Raw genomic sequence first — 14997 nt, 5'->3', positions numbered from 1 at the left:
GCCTTAGGAATCTCTTCTCCACAGAAGGAGACAACTGTAGAACAAGGCTGATTTGCTAAGTTCGCCCAGAAGAGTAGTGCAGGCTGTAGAACAAGAGCATCCAGAGGCCTGAGGGTCAATGCCAGACACAAGCAGGACTGTCTTGCAGCAGTGAGGGCCCAGCTCAGGAACCGGTCAGTGCAGTGCTCTGAGTTTTCTCTAGCTGCACCTTGTCATCCAGAAGCAGGAGCTGATTCGTGGCTTGGTGTCATCGCTGCAGTAGGTGGGAGCGTGGCTGGAAAGAGAGACAGACCAGGCTGAGGCTGTCCTTAGAGCCATGCAGCTGGGATGGAAGGAGTAGAAAAATCTATAAAGAAGGCAGCTAGCAAATGACAGGCTCATTCTTCTAAAAGTGATCAGGCATCTTCATGTCTGTCTGTGGCCCTTGACTGTTGACAGTGAGTGGGGCAGTGTAGGGGTGACTGCCACAGCAGAGGGAGTATTCAGGGCAGTCACCCTCTGCCTTGGTCACCACATATGCATTGGGATTTAAGGCTGTCTGAGAGACTGCATGTGTGCCTGTTCCTTCCTACTACTGTGTGGCATGATGGAGACAGCACAGGACTGTGATTCGAAAGAAGTGTCTCAAGAATTCTGGCCACTTGTCACCTGTATGAATTTAGGGAAGTTGCTTATCTTTGATGGGCCTTTGGTATTTTAAAGAGTTTCTTGGTCTATGAAATACCAAAGGCAGAGACGGTAACAGTAGTCTTGCCAGGTGCCACAGGACCACATGAGATGTGGGACAGCTCTGAGCCCCATGCTGTAGCACTGTACCAGTCATTAAGATCCAGTCAAGCAACTCACCTCCTCATCTTTGTGTTTATTATTCCAGTGGTTCCCTGTCAGACAAGCGATTTCTGTTTACCTCCAATGGTAAGGATCATGCTTTCCTTAAGAATTTGATAGTTTAAGATCTTCAGGGGTAGTTTACACTTTCATACCCCTCAGATGATATAGTTAAATTCTATAAGGATTAGTTTTGCTTTTTCCCTCAGGTCACAAAGCACCAAGTATGCTGTGACTTAAAAATACGTAAGACAGTAAACCCAATTAGCATTAAGCAGAAGATATTTTTTCCTTATTATCTCTCTCAAGCTTTGGCCAAAAAGAATAACAATTTGAAATTACATTTATTTTAAGATAGGTTCCTTTATGTTAGATTTTAACAGAATAAATCTTTTAAATAGTACCATTGGATTTGTTGCGTATCTGGGATGAAGTTACTGAAAACAGATATATAAACACTTTTTAGTCCCTCCATCATGGAATATATTCTGTGTAAGTATTCTCCTTCACATAAAAGGATATATTTCAAGAACAAGATGAACTTGTCTTCTTTGCCCAGGAAGAGGACCAGCCTTTATCTGCTCCCTCCACACTGTCTTGGACTTGGTGTAGTTAACCTCCCGGGGGGAGGTTGGGTACCATTTACTGATCTTCAGCACACCTGACATACCTGCTCTTCAAGGGTACAGAGTTGGAGTCCTCCTCGCACCAAGTGAGAAGAACCTTAGCATTTTCAACCTTTAAGACACCTGTTACTTTGTTGAGATCAGGGTGACTTTAGAAGGTCAGAAAGGAAAATCTAGTGGGACAAAGAGATGTCACTTGTAGGGGATATAAGGCCCATTAAGAAAAACAGCAACAATTTCAAAACAGCACAGTACTACAGAGTCAAATTCAAGTCTGGAGCATTAAAAAACTAGTAATTAAACAGTCGATTCAATAGCAGAATGGGAAGCAAATCAATTGAATAATTCTAGGTGAAATGGGGTACTTTTTTTTTTTTTTTTTTGCTTTCCTCTTGTGTCTGTAACTGAAATATCTTCCTGCCTTTTTTTTTTTTTTTTTTTTAGGTTGTAGCACATCCTTGAGTTTGGAACCTGAGAGGCAAATCAGAGCTTCGTCTTCTTGGGAGTGGATCAATGAGACTGGAGATCAGGTTCGTTGGTCTCCTGGCCAAGCTCGACTTCAGGACCAAGGCCCGTCGTGGGCTTCGGGGGACCGGAGCAAGAATCACAAACAGAGAGAGTGGCTGAGGATAGATTTGGGAGAGAGAAAGAAAATAACAGGTACTGACACCAGTGCAGTTTCACAAAACAAGATGACTTGCAATTGAAATTATGTCTGGAATTTGCGTAAGTGTCCCTACTCAAAGTTCTCTGTCTTTTTAAAAAGTAGCAAATCAGAGTTCCCATTGTGGTGCAGTGGAAATGAATCTGACTAGGAACTATGAGGTTGTGGGTTTGATCCCTGGCCTCACTCAGTGCGTTAAGGATCTGGCATTGCCCTGAGCTGTGGTGTAGATTGCAGATGTGGCTCGGATCTGGCATGGCTATCTATGGCTGTGGCGTAGGCCAGCAGCTGTAGCTCTAATTCAACCCCTAGCCTGGGAACCTCCATATGCCTAGGGTGCAGCCCTAAAAAGCAAAATAAATAAATACAAAGTAACGAATCTTCACATTGTCTCTGTAGGAAGAACCTATGTGCAGAGTGTAAAAATGGAGTGTGGATTAGAGAGTTGATGTCTCTGTGCTAAAACTTTTTTATGGTCTATTGTCAGTGATCATCTGTGATCAGGTTTCTAAATGCAGATAAGTAGGCCTGGGAGTTCCCTTAGTGACATAACGGTAACAAACCCAACTAGTATTCAAGAGTATGTGGATTTGATCCCTGGCCTTGCTCAGTGGGTTAAGGATCCGGTGTTGCCATGAGCTGTGGTGTAGGTCACAGACGAGGCTTGGATCCCATGTTGCTGTGGCTGTGGTGCAGGCCGGCAGCTACAGCTCCGATTCATCCCCTAGCCTGGGAACTTTCACGTGCAGGTGCGGCCCCAAAAAGACAAAAAGAAATAAGAAAAGTAGGTCTGTAAAATGATTTGACACTTCAAATGAGGGGGCGGGGAGGAAAAGCAACCTGCAGTTATAATGCATGTTGTAGATATAAACTAACTTATAAACAATAATTTCTTACAAGGAATTAGGACCACAGGATCCACACAGTCAAATTTCAACTTTTACGTAAAGAGTTTTGTAATGAACTTCAAAGACAATGACTCCAAGTGGAAGACTTATAAAGGAATTGGGAATAATGAAGAAAAGGTAAGAAGTACTCTAGAAGAAGGAACTGAGTAGGAGAATGGGCCTCCAAATATTTCCATCAGTGTGTTTCCAGAAAACAGGCATAGCACCGTGTCAGATTACTTAGCCTTTGATGGCAAAGCCTTGTATCTTCAATGTCAAGCATGTCTATAAAAATGCAACAGACATAGAATCCTGGCTTTGATCTCATATAACTAGATATGAGTGAGTTGATAAAGAAACAGGAGTTCCTGTTGTGGCGCAGCAGAAACAAACCTGACTAGGAACCATGAGGTTTCAGGTTCTATCCCTGGCCTCGCTCAGTGGGTTAAGGATCTGACGTTGCCGTGAGCTGTGGTGTAGGTCACAGACATGGTTCAGATCCCCCGTTGCTGTGGCTGTGGCATAGGCTGGCGGCTGTAGCTCTGATTCGACCCCTAGCCTGGGAACCTCCATGTGCCACGAGTGAAGCCCTAGAAAAAGAAAAAAAAAAAAAACATAGAAACAAATAGAATCTTCTGGTATAAGTGACTTGTTTCTACAGGTGTTTCAGGGCAACTCTAATTTTCGGGATCCCGTGCGGAACAACTTCATCCCTCCCATTGTGGCCAGATACATACGCGTTATCCCCCATACCTGGCACCAGAGGATAGCCTTGAAAGTGGAGCTTCTTGGCTGCCAGATTACACCAAGTAGGACTCAGGGTGAGTCAGTGAGTTATTGGATTCTCCTGTTGGTTATCTCCTTTCACAGATTGTTGTTCCTAATGTGGTTTTTCCAACATCTCTCTCAGGTAATGACTCATTGGTGTGGCCCAGAACAAGTTCAAATACTGTTGGCTCAACTAAAAGAGAAGATGAGACAATCTCACAACCCATCCCCTCTGAAGAAATGACCAAAGGTAGAGCAGTTATCATTCTGTGGTTTCTTAAGGAATGTAACTGGTACTCCAGCCAATAATACAGTAGCTTCAACATTTTTTTTTTCTCTTTCATATAAGGAGGCAGATAGATGGTCCACAGGTATCTGCACATGTGTAAAATGAGATATGTCTACACTATTCATTGCAATATAAGTAGAGAAAGATTGGAAACAAATTTATGTGCTTTTCAAACACTAGGTAAATCTTTGTGGAAAAATAGCACATTTATGCTGTGAAATACTCTACGGCCATAAAAAAAAGAGTATGTTAGTAAGAATGTGTCAGAAAGTTCTCTAAGGTGTATTGACGACTTGAAAAAATAAGCATGGTATAGAACTATTTTGGCACTCTACATGCATGTAAAAAGAATAAAGAATATATATTCCAGTATGTCTGGAAAAATGTAAAGAAAGATAATTTCACTTTCTATGGAAGAGGAACAGAGGTAGAAGGGAGACACTCCATTCTATACCTTTTTATACTTTTTGATTTTTGAACATGTAAATGTATAATCTGTTCAAGTAGTAAACATTAAACATCTTTTTTCAGAATATAAAGTAACTTGCATATTACTGTTATGAAATTTGGAAAGGTTAAAGATAGTTAAGAAAAATAAAAATCATTCATAAAGCAGCATCTATAATCACCCTGTCAACTATATCTATAACTTTGGGATAAAATGGTAGCACACAATATATTTTGTTTTGTGGCATATATTTTTCACTTGATGTTGCGTTATGAGCATTTTCCATTGGTATTAAATAGGTGAAAAACCAAAGGATTAATATCTCTATAGTATTTTTTCATTTGGACATAGCATCATTTAGTTAACCATTCCCCTATTTACTGGATGTTGATAGATTTTTCCCAAATTTCCACTCTTATAAGTAAGAGCAATTATTTACATATTTTGCTCCCTTCTAAGTTCCTTGTCCTCCTTTCATAAACAACACATTTTCTCTCCTGATCATTCCTTTATTTCCTCCCAGAGAACATAGAAAAAAGAGGCTGAAGAACAAATACTCCTCCTTTAGCTTTCATGGTTTCTACAAGCTTGGGGCCTCTTCAGTGGCTGTTAAAGTGACCTCCTTCCTTAAAACAGGCAGTTGTAGGAAGCTGGGGTCTGGTGTTTCAGGCAGTGGAAGGGGAAGCACTGTTGGGGTCATTGGGCTGCATTTCCTTTCAGTCCACGCTTCCAGTGCTCTGCTCCTGGTCTCTGTTACTGTACAGGTCCAAACCCGCCCACCGTCTGGGGGAACTGGTTGATTGAGCCAACAGCTCTGTGCTGTGCTTAAATCATCTACCTGCCTGAATAGCTCCTGGCTGGGTGTGGGCCAGCTATAAACCTTCCCCCCTCAATTTTGATTTTTGGAGACTAATACCATCCAAGCAATAAACTGAGTAAATACGAATCCCGAGGAACATTGGAAAGTGTCTTGGCCCAGGGGGAGAGGGGGGCGGGTGTGGAATAAATTTCATTTTCCTAAACTTTAGCTGGGATTTTGAATCATCTCATTTTACTTTCTGCTCTCAATAAATGCCCAGCATGTATTCTTTTCCCTGTATGTTAAACTGTTGAGGACCTTTCAAATCAGAGTTCAGTTTTAGGTCATGAAATTTGGTTACTGTTCATTTCTGTCGTAATGCGGTGGCTTTTCCCCTTCTTAGGATTAAACATCACAACTGTTGTTATTCCACTGGTGCTCCTCGCCCTGCTGATTGCTGGAGTGGGAACTTTTGCAATACTTAGAAAGTATGTGACTTCACATTTAAATTTTTTTTTCTCTAATTATATAAACAATTATAAAACCAAAAGTTTAATCTTCAGATGTTCATATGTAGAAAAGCAGCATTACTTCTTCCAAGATAAAATGTTAACTTATATTTTTAAGACAAGTTGGATAGAGGTAGAATGTATCAAGTATTATTTTATGAACAGAACTTATTTTTACTTATTTTTTTCTTTTTAGGGCCGCACCTGCAGTATATGGAAGTTCCCAGGCTAGGGGTCGAATCCGAGCTACAGCTGCCAGCTTATGCCACAGCCACAGCAACTTGGGATATGAGTTGCGTCTTCGACCTACACCGCAGCTCACAGCAACGCCCGATCCTTAACCCACTGAGCAAGCCCAGGAATCAAACCTACATCCTCATGGATACTAGTTGGGCTTGTTACCCACAAAGCCACAACAGGAACTCCAGAACTTATCATTTAGAAAACTTTTTCAGTGGGATTTTTTTTTTTTTTTTTTTTTTTTGTCTTGATAGGAGGAAGAAGAAAGGAAATCCTTATGGATCAGCTAAGACTCAGAAAACAGGTTAGTTGAAAACTCTACAGTTTTATTCTGTCTTTGAGGAAGGGACAGAATTTGCTGATTAAAAGCATGATTAGGTGCTTTTAATCAGCAGATCCTGATTAAAACCCACATTTAAATGATTAAAGAAATATCTAAAGCCTTGAAGTTAGCAGATCTGCAAGAAGGAATGTATTATATCCTATCACTTCATTTTAATTTGGAAATTTCATAACTAGTTAACTTTTACTTTTTGTTTAACATCATCCTTAGTTAACTTTTACTTTTGTTTAACATCATCCTATCATTTGTCAACATTAATTGGGGGACAGGGGTCACTGGAGTTTAAGTCACCACACTGCCTTTCATGAAGGAGAAGTTATAAAAGGGGGGAGGGACTAGGCAGGACTGGTTTCAAAGAATTCTTAGGACACAGGATGCCTAAGCAGTGAGCTGGCTACGGCCCAGAGAGAGGGCAGCAGGGCAGGACCCCTGAGAATCTCAAGGACAATCTAGGACTCCACTTCCATAGGATCTAAACAGCCAGCTGTGTTGACTCCTCAAGCTGACACTGCAGATTAAGGAGAACCGTGGCCAGGTGGTCTAACCTAGAGATAAGCCGCGCCCTGACGGGCACACACATAGAACAGTTTACAGACACAGGGGAAAGCATGGTTGAGACGGGGGTTGCTGTTGCAATGACCTCAGCCTGCTGTTTCCACCACACACACCTGAAGAGCTGTGGTTGTGCATTTATCATGGTCTGCAGGCAAAAGGCAGCCTGACCTCTGACTTCATAGAGTATGTGTGTTGTGTTTCTGCGATACTAGTTTGTTTCATGTCTTTTTTCCAGATTGTTGGAAGCAGATCAAATATCCCTTTGCCAGGCATCAGTCAGCTGAGTTTACCATCAGCTACGATCATGAAAAGGAGATGACACAAAAGTTGGATCTCATCACAAGTGATATGGCAGGTAAGTACAAGCCTCCGTGACAGGGGAGGTGTTGGAGGTGCTGCTCATGGGAGAGGGGAGACCAGGAAGAAAAATAAGACTCACATCTTTTGTTAGATGGGGTCTGAGAATCAGTCATGTGTGAAGTTTTCTCTTTCTGCTCTGTGCAGTGTTACAAACAGACACTGAAATATTTTTCGAAAGCCCCATTCAACCAAGCCTCTTACACCTGCAGGGGCCCTGACAACCACAGCAGTGGTCCTTAGGTACCACTGAAATCTGGAAGCCCTTGGAAGTTCCTGTCATGGCTCAGTGGTTAACCGAATGAGTATCCATGAGGATGTGGGTTTGATCCCTGGCCTTGCTCAGTGGGTTAAGGATCCAGTGTTGCTGTGAGCTGTGGTATAGCCTGGCAGTTGTAGCTCTGATTCAGCCCCTCGCCTGGGAATATCCATATGCCATGAGTGTAGCCCTAAAAAAAAGAAAGAAAGAAAAAAAAAATCTGGAAGCCCTTAATCAGTCTGTTTTTGTTACTTAGGTTTTGAGTAACATGCCAGGAAAGGGACTAGGAAGATGAATTAAGCACAGCTCCTGTCTTGTAAGAAGAGGAGGCAGGAGATGAAGGAATCAGTTAGAATGTCCTCAGGTTCCTGATCAGCCATTGTCCAGAGTCAAGTTTTTCAAATGATTTGTGAGGAAGGAGTCATTTTTTGCTTTTAAAAAAAAAGGAAATCTCTAATCCATCAAGGACTAGTATTTTTGTAATGTAAACTTAGTAAATGAACATTTTTAAAAGATGTAACAAAATATAATGCTCTCATTTTTAAATTAGACTCAAGGGACATAAAACTACTTGCTAAAATTGCTCTTCCTGAACACTTTCCATTTGTGCACTTACCTTTTTGCAGACCTGTCACAACCAGTTCTAATATGTAGGCATCCATATACCACACTCTGAGTAGCACTGCTGGCTCTCACTTCCTGCTACTCCAAGTACATTCTGAGGACCAGCAGTTGCACCCAGGAGCTTTCTAGAAACATGGGCTCTCAGGCCATGCCCCAGGCCTGCTGAACCAGAAGTTCCCAGGTGATGTGTATATGTATTAAGGTTGGAAAAGTACCAGTGGAAAGGTTACTTGACCTGCTTCAGGGGCCAAAGGAGCAACTCTACCACCAAAATCCATCTTATTCCCCCCCTGGACAATTCTCACTCTGCCTTGGGAGTGAGGCAAGGACACAGAAGAACCCCTTGTCCTCCTTTCATTCTCCTTCTTCTTCTAGTAGAGCCTCTCCTCCCTCCTCACCATGTGGTCCTTCTCAGGCACCTTAAACGTGCAAGGACCCACGTCCCACTCTTGCCCCCACTCTTCTGCAGTCTCACCCACTCCACTCCAGAGCTCCAGAGTGCTTCCTTTCCTTCTTGTCTGCTCACACCCAGACTTCCCTCTTGGTCTCCAGTAAGTCAGTAATTCTTGCCTGCTGGACATCATCTCCTGCAAGTGTCATCAGTTCCTCAGAGGACCCAAACTTGAACCCATTGTTCCTAACCCTCACCTCACATGCTCTGTGCATTCCTTCTCTAATTGCCTTTTGATTGTGGATCCTGTTTTTTCAGAGCTTTACATCTGGGAAGCATCCTCTTTCCTCCCACCCTGCCTACATCATTGGTGACAAATTCCTCTGATACCTGTCCCCTTTCCAAATAGCCTTTCTGAAGCTGCTGCCAGCCACCTGATTTGTGGCTTCTATATTTCATTTCTCTGCCTTTTACTTTTTGTTTTTTTGATCTTTCCTTCTTCAGTCTCCTTCTGGAGTTACATCTCTTTGCCAGTCTCTTATTTAGGGTCCTCAGTAGATTTCTACAGAATTAAATCAACTTCCTAGCAAGGCTTCTAGTGCCCTTTGTGATCTAGCATATGGGTAACAGCTCACACTTGGGACCTATGTTCGAATTCTAGCACTACTGGCTGCTACCCCTGTGATCTTGGAAAAATTACTTAATTTTGGAGTTCCCGCATGGCAGTGGGTTAAGTACCCAACTACAGTGACTTGCTGTGGAGGTGCAGTCCCTGGCCCAGGAACTTCCACATGCCATGGGTGCAGCCAAAAAGGTGGGGGGGGGGAATTAGTTAATCTCTCTCTGCTTCAGTTTTCCATTTGTAAAATGGAATAATAGTCCTCAACTCATAGTACTTCTTTTTTCAGAGGATTTAATGAATTGTTCTCTTAGTATCATAGAATAGTGCCTGGCACCAAGAAAGGACTCCCATAAATGGGAGCTTCACCATTATCATTAGTCCCAACCTATTACTTCACTCTTTATATTGTATTAAATTACTCCATGTCCCTCATACTCTGGCCACATCACACTGTCTGTGGTTAGTTAATAAGTTGTTCAATCACTATTCCCATTCTTCACGGTATTATCTCCACCTCCAAAATCTGGCCTCTCAAGAGCCAGTTTAAGAGCTGCGTGGAGTATTTTCCCTCATGGTCCTCTCTATGGTTAACCGTAATCTCCGCCTTTCTAGGTCCCTGCTACCCTTTTCGGCTTCCTAAAGCAAGCGTGTGGTTGTGTAGCCCATAAGTGTGGCGTCGGTGCCTTTTGCCCGGGCCTTCTCTTCACCCCTGGTACACGGCGGGCGCTCAGCAGAGCGGGTGCAGCGCAGCGCCCCTCTACGCACAGTGGGGGTGCCGGTGCGGGTGGGGTGCACAAACCTCTGCCCTTTGGGTTTCAGATTACCAGCAGCCTCTCATGATTGGCACCGGGACGGTCACCAGGAAAGGCTCCACCTTCCGGCCGATGGACACCGAGGCGGAGGCGGCAGGGCCGGGTGCCGAGTCCCGCAGCCACTACGACTGCCCCCTCCCGGCCAGCCGCCACCAGTACGCCCTGCCCTTGACCCACCCGGAGCCCGAGTACGCCACGCCCATCGTGGAGCGGCACCTGGCCCGCGCGCACACCTTCTCCGCGCGGTGCGGCCCCCGCGGCCCGGGCCCCGGGCCCGCGCACAAGCATTCCCTCTCCTCCGGTGCCTTCTCCTCGGACGCCGGCTACCAGCAGCCGCAGAGCCCCACGGGCCCGGGCTACGACAGGCCCACGGGCGGCGGCTTGGCCGTGGGGCGCGCCCCTCCCGACTATCAGAAGCCCCAGATCGGACCCGCGACCTCTGCTGCCTACTTGGCCCCCAGAGACTGCCTCAGACCCCTCAACCCGACGGCCATGACCGCTCTTCTGTGAACACAATGTGAAAGCAAGCTGCTGTGGTACTGAGCGTCGGCCCTGGAGGGAGGTGTGTGTGCGCGTGTGTGTTTTAATAGGATCCTGCTGTGGAGTCCTAGAGACTTCCTCTCACACTGTTTACAGAATTGTGCAGCTGGTTTTGTTCTGATCCTTAGAGCAAGCGTCTGTGGGTTTTTTGTTAGGCTAAAAAACTGAAAAATCTCATATGGCATTTTCACTTCTCTGACTGTGATAACTGAGCTGCTTCGGTGTAAAATGTGCAATCTGTACAGAGTTGTATTTAACAAAAAGTAACTTAAGTTTGCTTTAGCAGGTTTTAGTTCTGCACAGAGGTTAAGTGGAAGAACACAGCTGTTGCAAAAACGTTTATGAAGCTGTTGCAAAAACGTTTATGATAGTATGTCTACTTTTAAAATATATTTTTCTGATACTGTGTTAGCAGCAGGTCTGTTTAAAGTTAACCGTGTTGTTATTATGGTTCATTTCCTTTCCTTTGATACGGAGAACTAAAAGCATTGTTAACATTCTTCTCCTGGAAGGAATGAAATTACTTGAAGCATGAAAAGCACATCAGGGTGGTTGTTAGCAATTATGATTGTAGATTAAAAAGAACCAACAAACAAAACCCAACCATTTCAGCAGCTGCCTGTTCCTTAAACTCCACTTCAGGTGAGATGCAGTGGCTGGTCAGGACATGCAAGGAGCAGGTCCCCATGGCCTGCGGGGGACCTCACTGTCCTTGGCCTGGGGGACCTGGCTCTCTGAGCAGCTGCCTCCATCACACTGTGCTTCTTGCTCACCTCTGGCCTGGCAGATACTGTACAGCTTTCACATGCAAATCTGCCTTTTCAAACTGTCTTGCAAAGACAAATGCCGAGACTTCCAGCAACCAAACTGCTCTCTCAACTGAATGAAGCAACCAAAACTGCTCTCTCAACTGAATGAAGGTGGCACAGCAATTTCACTCTGAATTACTGTGTCAGATGCTTTTTTGTACCTCAGATTAAAAATATTGCTGAAATCAGACGCCCACACGTTTCATGACTTTCTTCTGAAATAGCACACTGTACTCTGAAACACAAAAAGTTATTTGGAGTGTTTTCTTAGAAAAGTGACTGAAGCCAGATCTACAGAGCTTTTCTACTGAGATGGTTAGAAACAACGTATTTTGTAAGAGAATTTCCCTCAAGTACATGTCTCTAATTCCAGATTAGCCCAGACCTCAGCTGCACCTCCTCTTCCATAGTTTTTATCTGAGCTTGCTTTGTGAGTTCACTGTGAGGGGAATTTAACCTCTTTTGCCAAAGAGGAAAGTGTTTTGTTTGTTTTTAATTGAAAATGTGGACCAAAAGTCCTTTCCCTAAAAAAATGTATTATAATCCTATTTGTACGACTGTGACTTTCTGTGAAACACACAAATTTTAAAATACTGAGGTGCTGGCAGGTCACGGCAGACTATCTGTGGTTATTGTGGAAGATAAACCATTTACCTTGTGAGTTTACCTGGTTTTCTATGCATACTAATTGTAATAAATTATGCAAAACCAACGTGCCCCTCTCTCTCATTGGCGTCCTGCTTGGTGGGCTTTTGAAGGTACTTGAGGCTCAGCCTCCTAAAGAGGGCAAGGAGTACAGTGGAAAGAGCACAGGCTTGGAGTCCCACAGGACTTGGTTCCAGACCTGGGTCTGCCACACAATAGCCAAGGGATCTTGAGCCGATTATTCTGGAAATAAATGAAGACCAACCAAATGAGAACAAGCAAAGCCTATTCAGAACTTGCTAGAGCAGAGGAATCCGCCACCATTACTTCCGTTTTGGTAGAGACTCACAAGCCACGGAGGAGTGGGAAAGCTTTACAGTGGGAAAAGGGGAAGTCTTCAAATATGCCCTGAATGGAGGCTCTTGGCTAGGGGAGGCTGCAGGATGGATTAACTAGAAGGGGGTCATCTTCTATAATTGGTTAGAGGTGCATATTTGGCTTCCCCCTGATTGGTCCTAAGTTGGAAATGGGGACAAAATCAGGAATGCTGTCAGTTATTAATCAAATCCTAGCAGTTTGTGGTCAATTGTTTCAGGTGTATTTTAGTTTGGCTTCCTGGATTGTTACCAGAAATAAAAGTCTGACTTGCTACAAGTCTGATTTCTAGCAGCTTGCTTTCTGGGCTGGTTACTATGGATAAGAATTGGCTTCCTATGCCTCTTGCTGTAGGTTGCTGGCCAGAGTTGTTTTTACTTATGATCTGGCCATGATCCATTTATATATTCAGTTTGTCATTACATAACCTTGAGCCTCAGTTTCCTATTCTAAAAGGATGTGAACGTGCCTTCCTCCAAGGCTTCCAGATAAGAATTAATTGGGACATTTGGGCTGTATATATTTTTAACATTAAAAAATTAGTCCACAGAACAAACTTCTTTACAGCGGAGCTGTGTCCATCTGTCATATTTCTTCCCTATACACATGATCTAATCATGACAGGGGAGAATAGGGCTTGGCTTTGGAACACCACTTCCTCAGGATGGCCTCTCTGTAGCCGAGGATGGGTAGCTCAAAAGTCTGTCTGATACACCCAGCACAGCCAAGCCTAAACTAGAGGATAAGAGCAGAAAAATACTGTTTTTCTTTTTCATTGTTTTGCAACATTAGCACACATGATAAGGTGGGAGTGAGATTAGTTCTGTTTTCCATGTTATCAAATACTATTGGGAGGCAAAGATTGCATTCTCTCATTTCTTACAATTGTGGCAGAAACACATCTGCTCTGACAAGGCTGCTGAAACTTTGCTCTGGGTTCTGTTATTATTATTTACACTTGCACTGGTGCTTATAGTCAGCCTAGAAAATATCTAGAAAGAATGCTAGAGATTTTTCTGTGTTTATTTTACCCTGCTTTAGATTCCGAGCAGAAACTGAAATCACATTTATACAATAGGCACAACTATAGATACCATGAATAGCCTTTCATAAAAACATCCCCACAAGGCCTTTCATAAATTCATGTATCAGTTCAGTGATCCAAGTGTAGCCACCAGTGTGGCCTCACACTTCTCAAAATGCTTCTCTTGCATTCATTCATTCATATGCCAAATAGTTATTAAGGTTCTGAGACCAATGATCACTCTGCACTTACTTGAGCAAGACTGAATGCCTAGGCTCTTGCAGAACCTGGGAGGAGCTGAGTCCCACTAATGAGAAGCTACAGCTGAATATGGTCCTCCTAGCAGTCCCTGTCCCTACCTGCAGCCCACCCAGTCACCCACTGCCCCTCGAACCCACACTGCTGGGTTCATGGCCCACTGCAGATCTCACCTCCCGCTAAGTGTCCTTCTTCCAGCCTCTGCCTGTCCTGGGAATAAATCCCCCTAGATGAGATGCTTTAAAGATTTTTCATGCTGCTTTTGATATTCTGCAACTTTGCTACTTTGTGTTTGGCTGTGAATTCGTTTGTTTTCACTTGAGGCTTGAGCTTCTAGTATCTTAGGATTCCTCTTTATCAACTATGAAAAATTCTCAGCCCCTTTTCCCAGTACTACTTGCCTCTTTGCTGTTTTCTTCCTTCACCCCTGGAATTCCTGGATGCTCATTGGGAACTTCTCATCCTCTCCCCCATGTCTCTTCATGCCTCTTATTTTCCATCTCTTTTTTTCTATGCTGCGTTCTAGGTAAGTTCCTAAAAAGCAACATGGCATAGTGGTTGAGTTCATGGTGGACAAGGAACTTGGACCTCTGTGCACCTGTTTCCTTATTACCTGGGAGGGGGAACAACACTGTATAGGATAACATATTACTAATTTCCAATTCTGCTATCTAATTCAGTCATTGAGGTTTTTTTTTTTTTAATGTCAATTTAAAAAATTTCTGGAGGGTCTGTTGATTCTTCAAATCTGTCCTTTTATACATTGTCTATATTTTCTTTGCCTTTGATTCCTTCTTTTAATCATTTGAAATCTTCATCTCATTTAGAGTAAAAGCCCATGCCTGTGCAATGATTTATAAGGTTCTGGCAACACTGTTGAGTAGAATTTCTACAAGAATGGAGATATTCTCCCAACTGCTCAGTCGGGTAGCCACTTGCCACATGTGGCCATCGAGCACTGGAAATGTGGCTGGAGTGACAGAGGAATAAATTTTTAATTTTGTTGACTTTTCATTTATCTAAGTGCAGATAGCCACATGTGGCTACTTGCTGGACAGGACAGACCTGTGATCTGCATCCCCTACTGTGTTCTCACCTCTCCGACCTCTTCTCCCACCTTGTTCTCCCCTCCAGCCACATGGGCCCCCTGGCTGTCACCTGCACATGCCAGGAGCACATTCTGCACTTGTTATTCTCTCCCAGGAAAGCTCTTCCCCTGCATATCTGCATGGCTTGTTCTTTCACCTGAGGTCTTCCTCCCTCTCCCTGTCTGAAAACTGTACATTTCTCCCTGCCACATTATCTGTCTTTCCTGCTTCACTTTC

At 43.7% G+C, this 14997-nt stretch overlaps 1 protein-coding gene across 1 annotated transcript in view; it reads left to right on the top strand.

Annotated features, from left to right (window-relative positions):
- Positions 1-12086, top strand: part of DCBLD1 (discoidin, CUB and LCCL domain containing 1) — a 72605-nt gene extending 60519 nt beyond the window's left edge. The window contains exons 7-15 of the mRNA XM_005654388.3: positions 875-915; positions 1899-2114; positions 3019-3143; positions 3667-3826; positions 3916-4023; positions 5713-5797; positions 6313-6362; positions 7192-7311; positions 10029-12086. Of these exons, the coding sequence (XP_005654445.2) occupies positions 875-915; positions 1899-2114; positions 3019-3143; positions 3667-3826; positions 3916-4023; positions 5713-5797; positions 6313-6362; positions 7192-7311; positions 10029-10531 (1408 nt within the window). The 3' untranslated portion in view covers positions 10532-12086. The remainder of the gene's footprint in view (positions 1-874; positions 916-1898; positions 2115-3018; positions 3144-3666; positions 3827-3915; positions 4024-5712; positions 5798-6312; positions 6363-7191; positions 7312-10028) is intronic.

The sequence above is a fragment of the Sus scrofa genome, chromosome 1 (assembly GCF_000003025.6).
Source record: "Sus scrofa isolate TJ Tabasco breed Duroc chromosome 1, Sscrofa11.1, whole genome shotgun sequence".
Classification (NCBI taxonomy): Eukaryota; Metazoa; Chordata; class Mammalia; order Artiodactyla; family Suidae; genus Sus; species Sus scrofa.
This window is presented reverse-complemented; position numbering and strand designations above follow the sequence as displayed.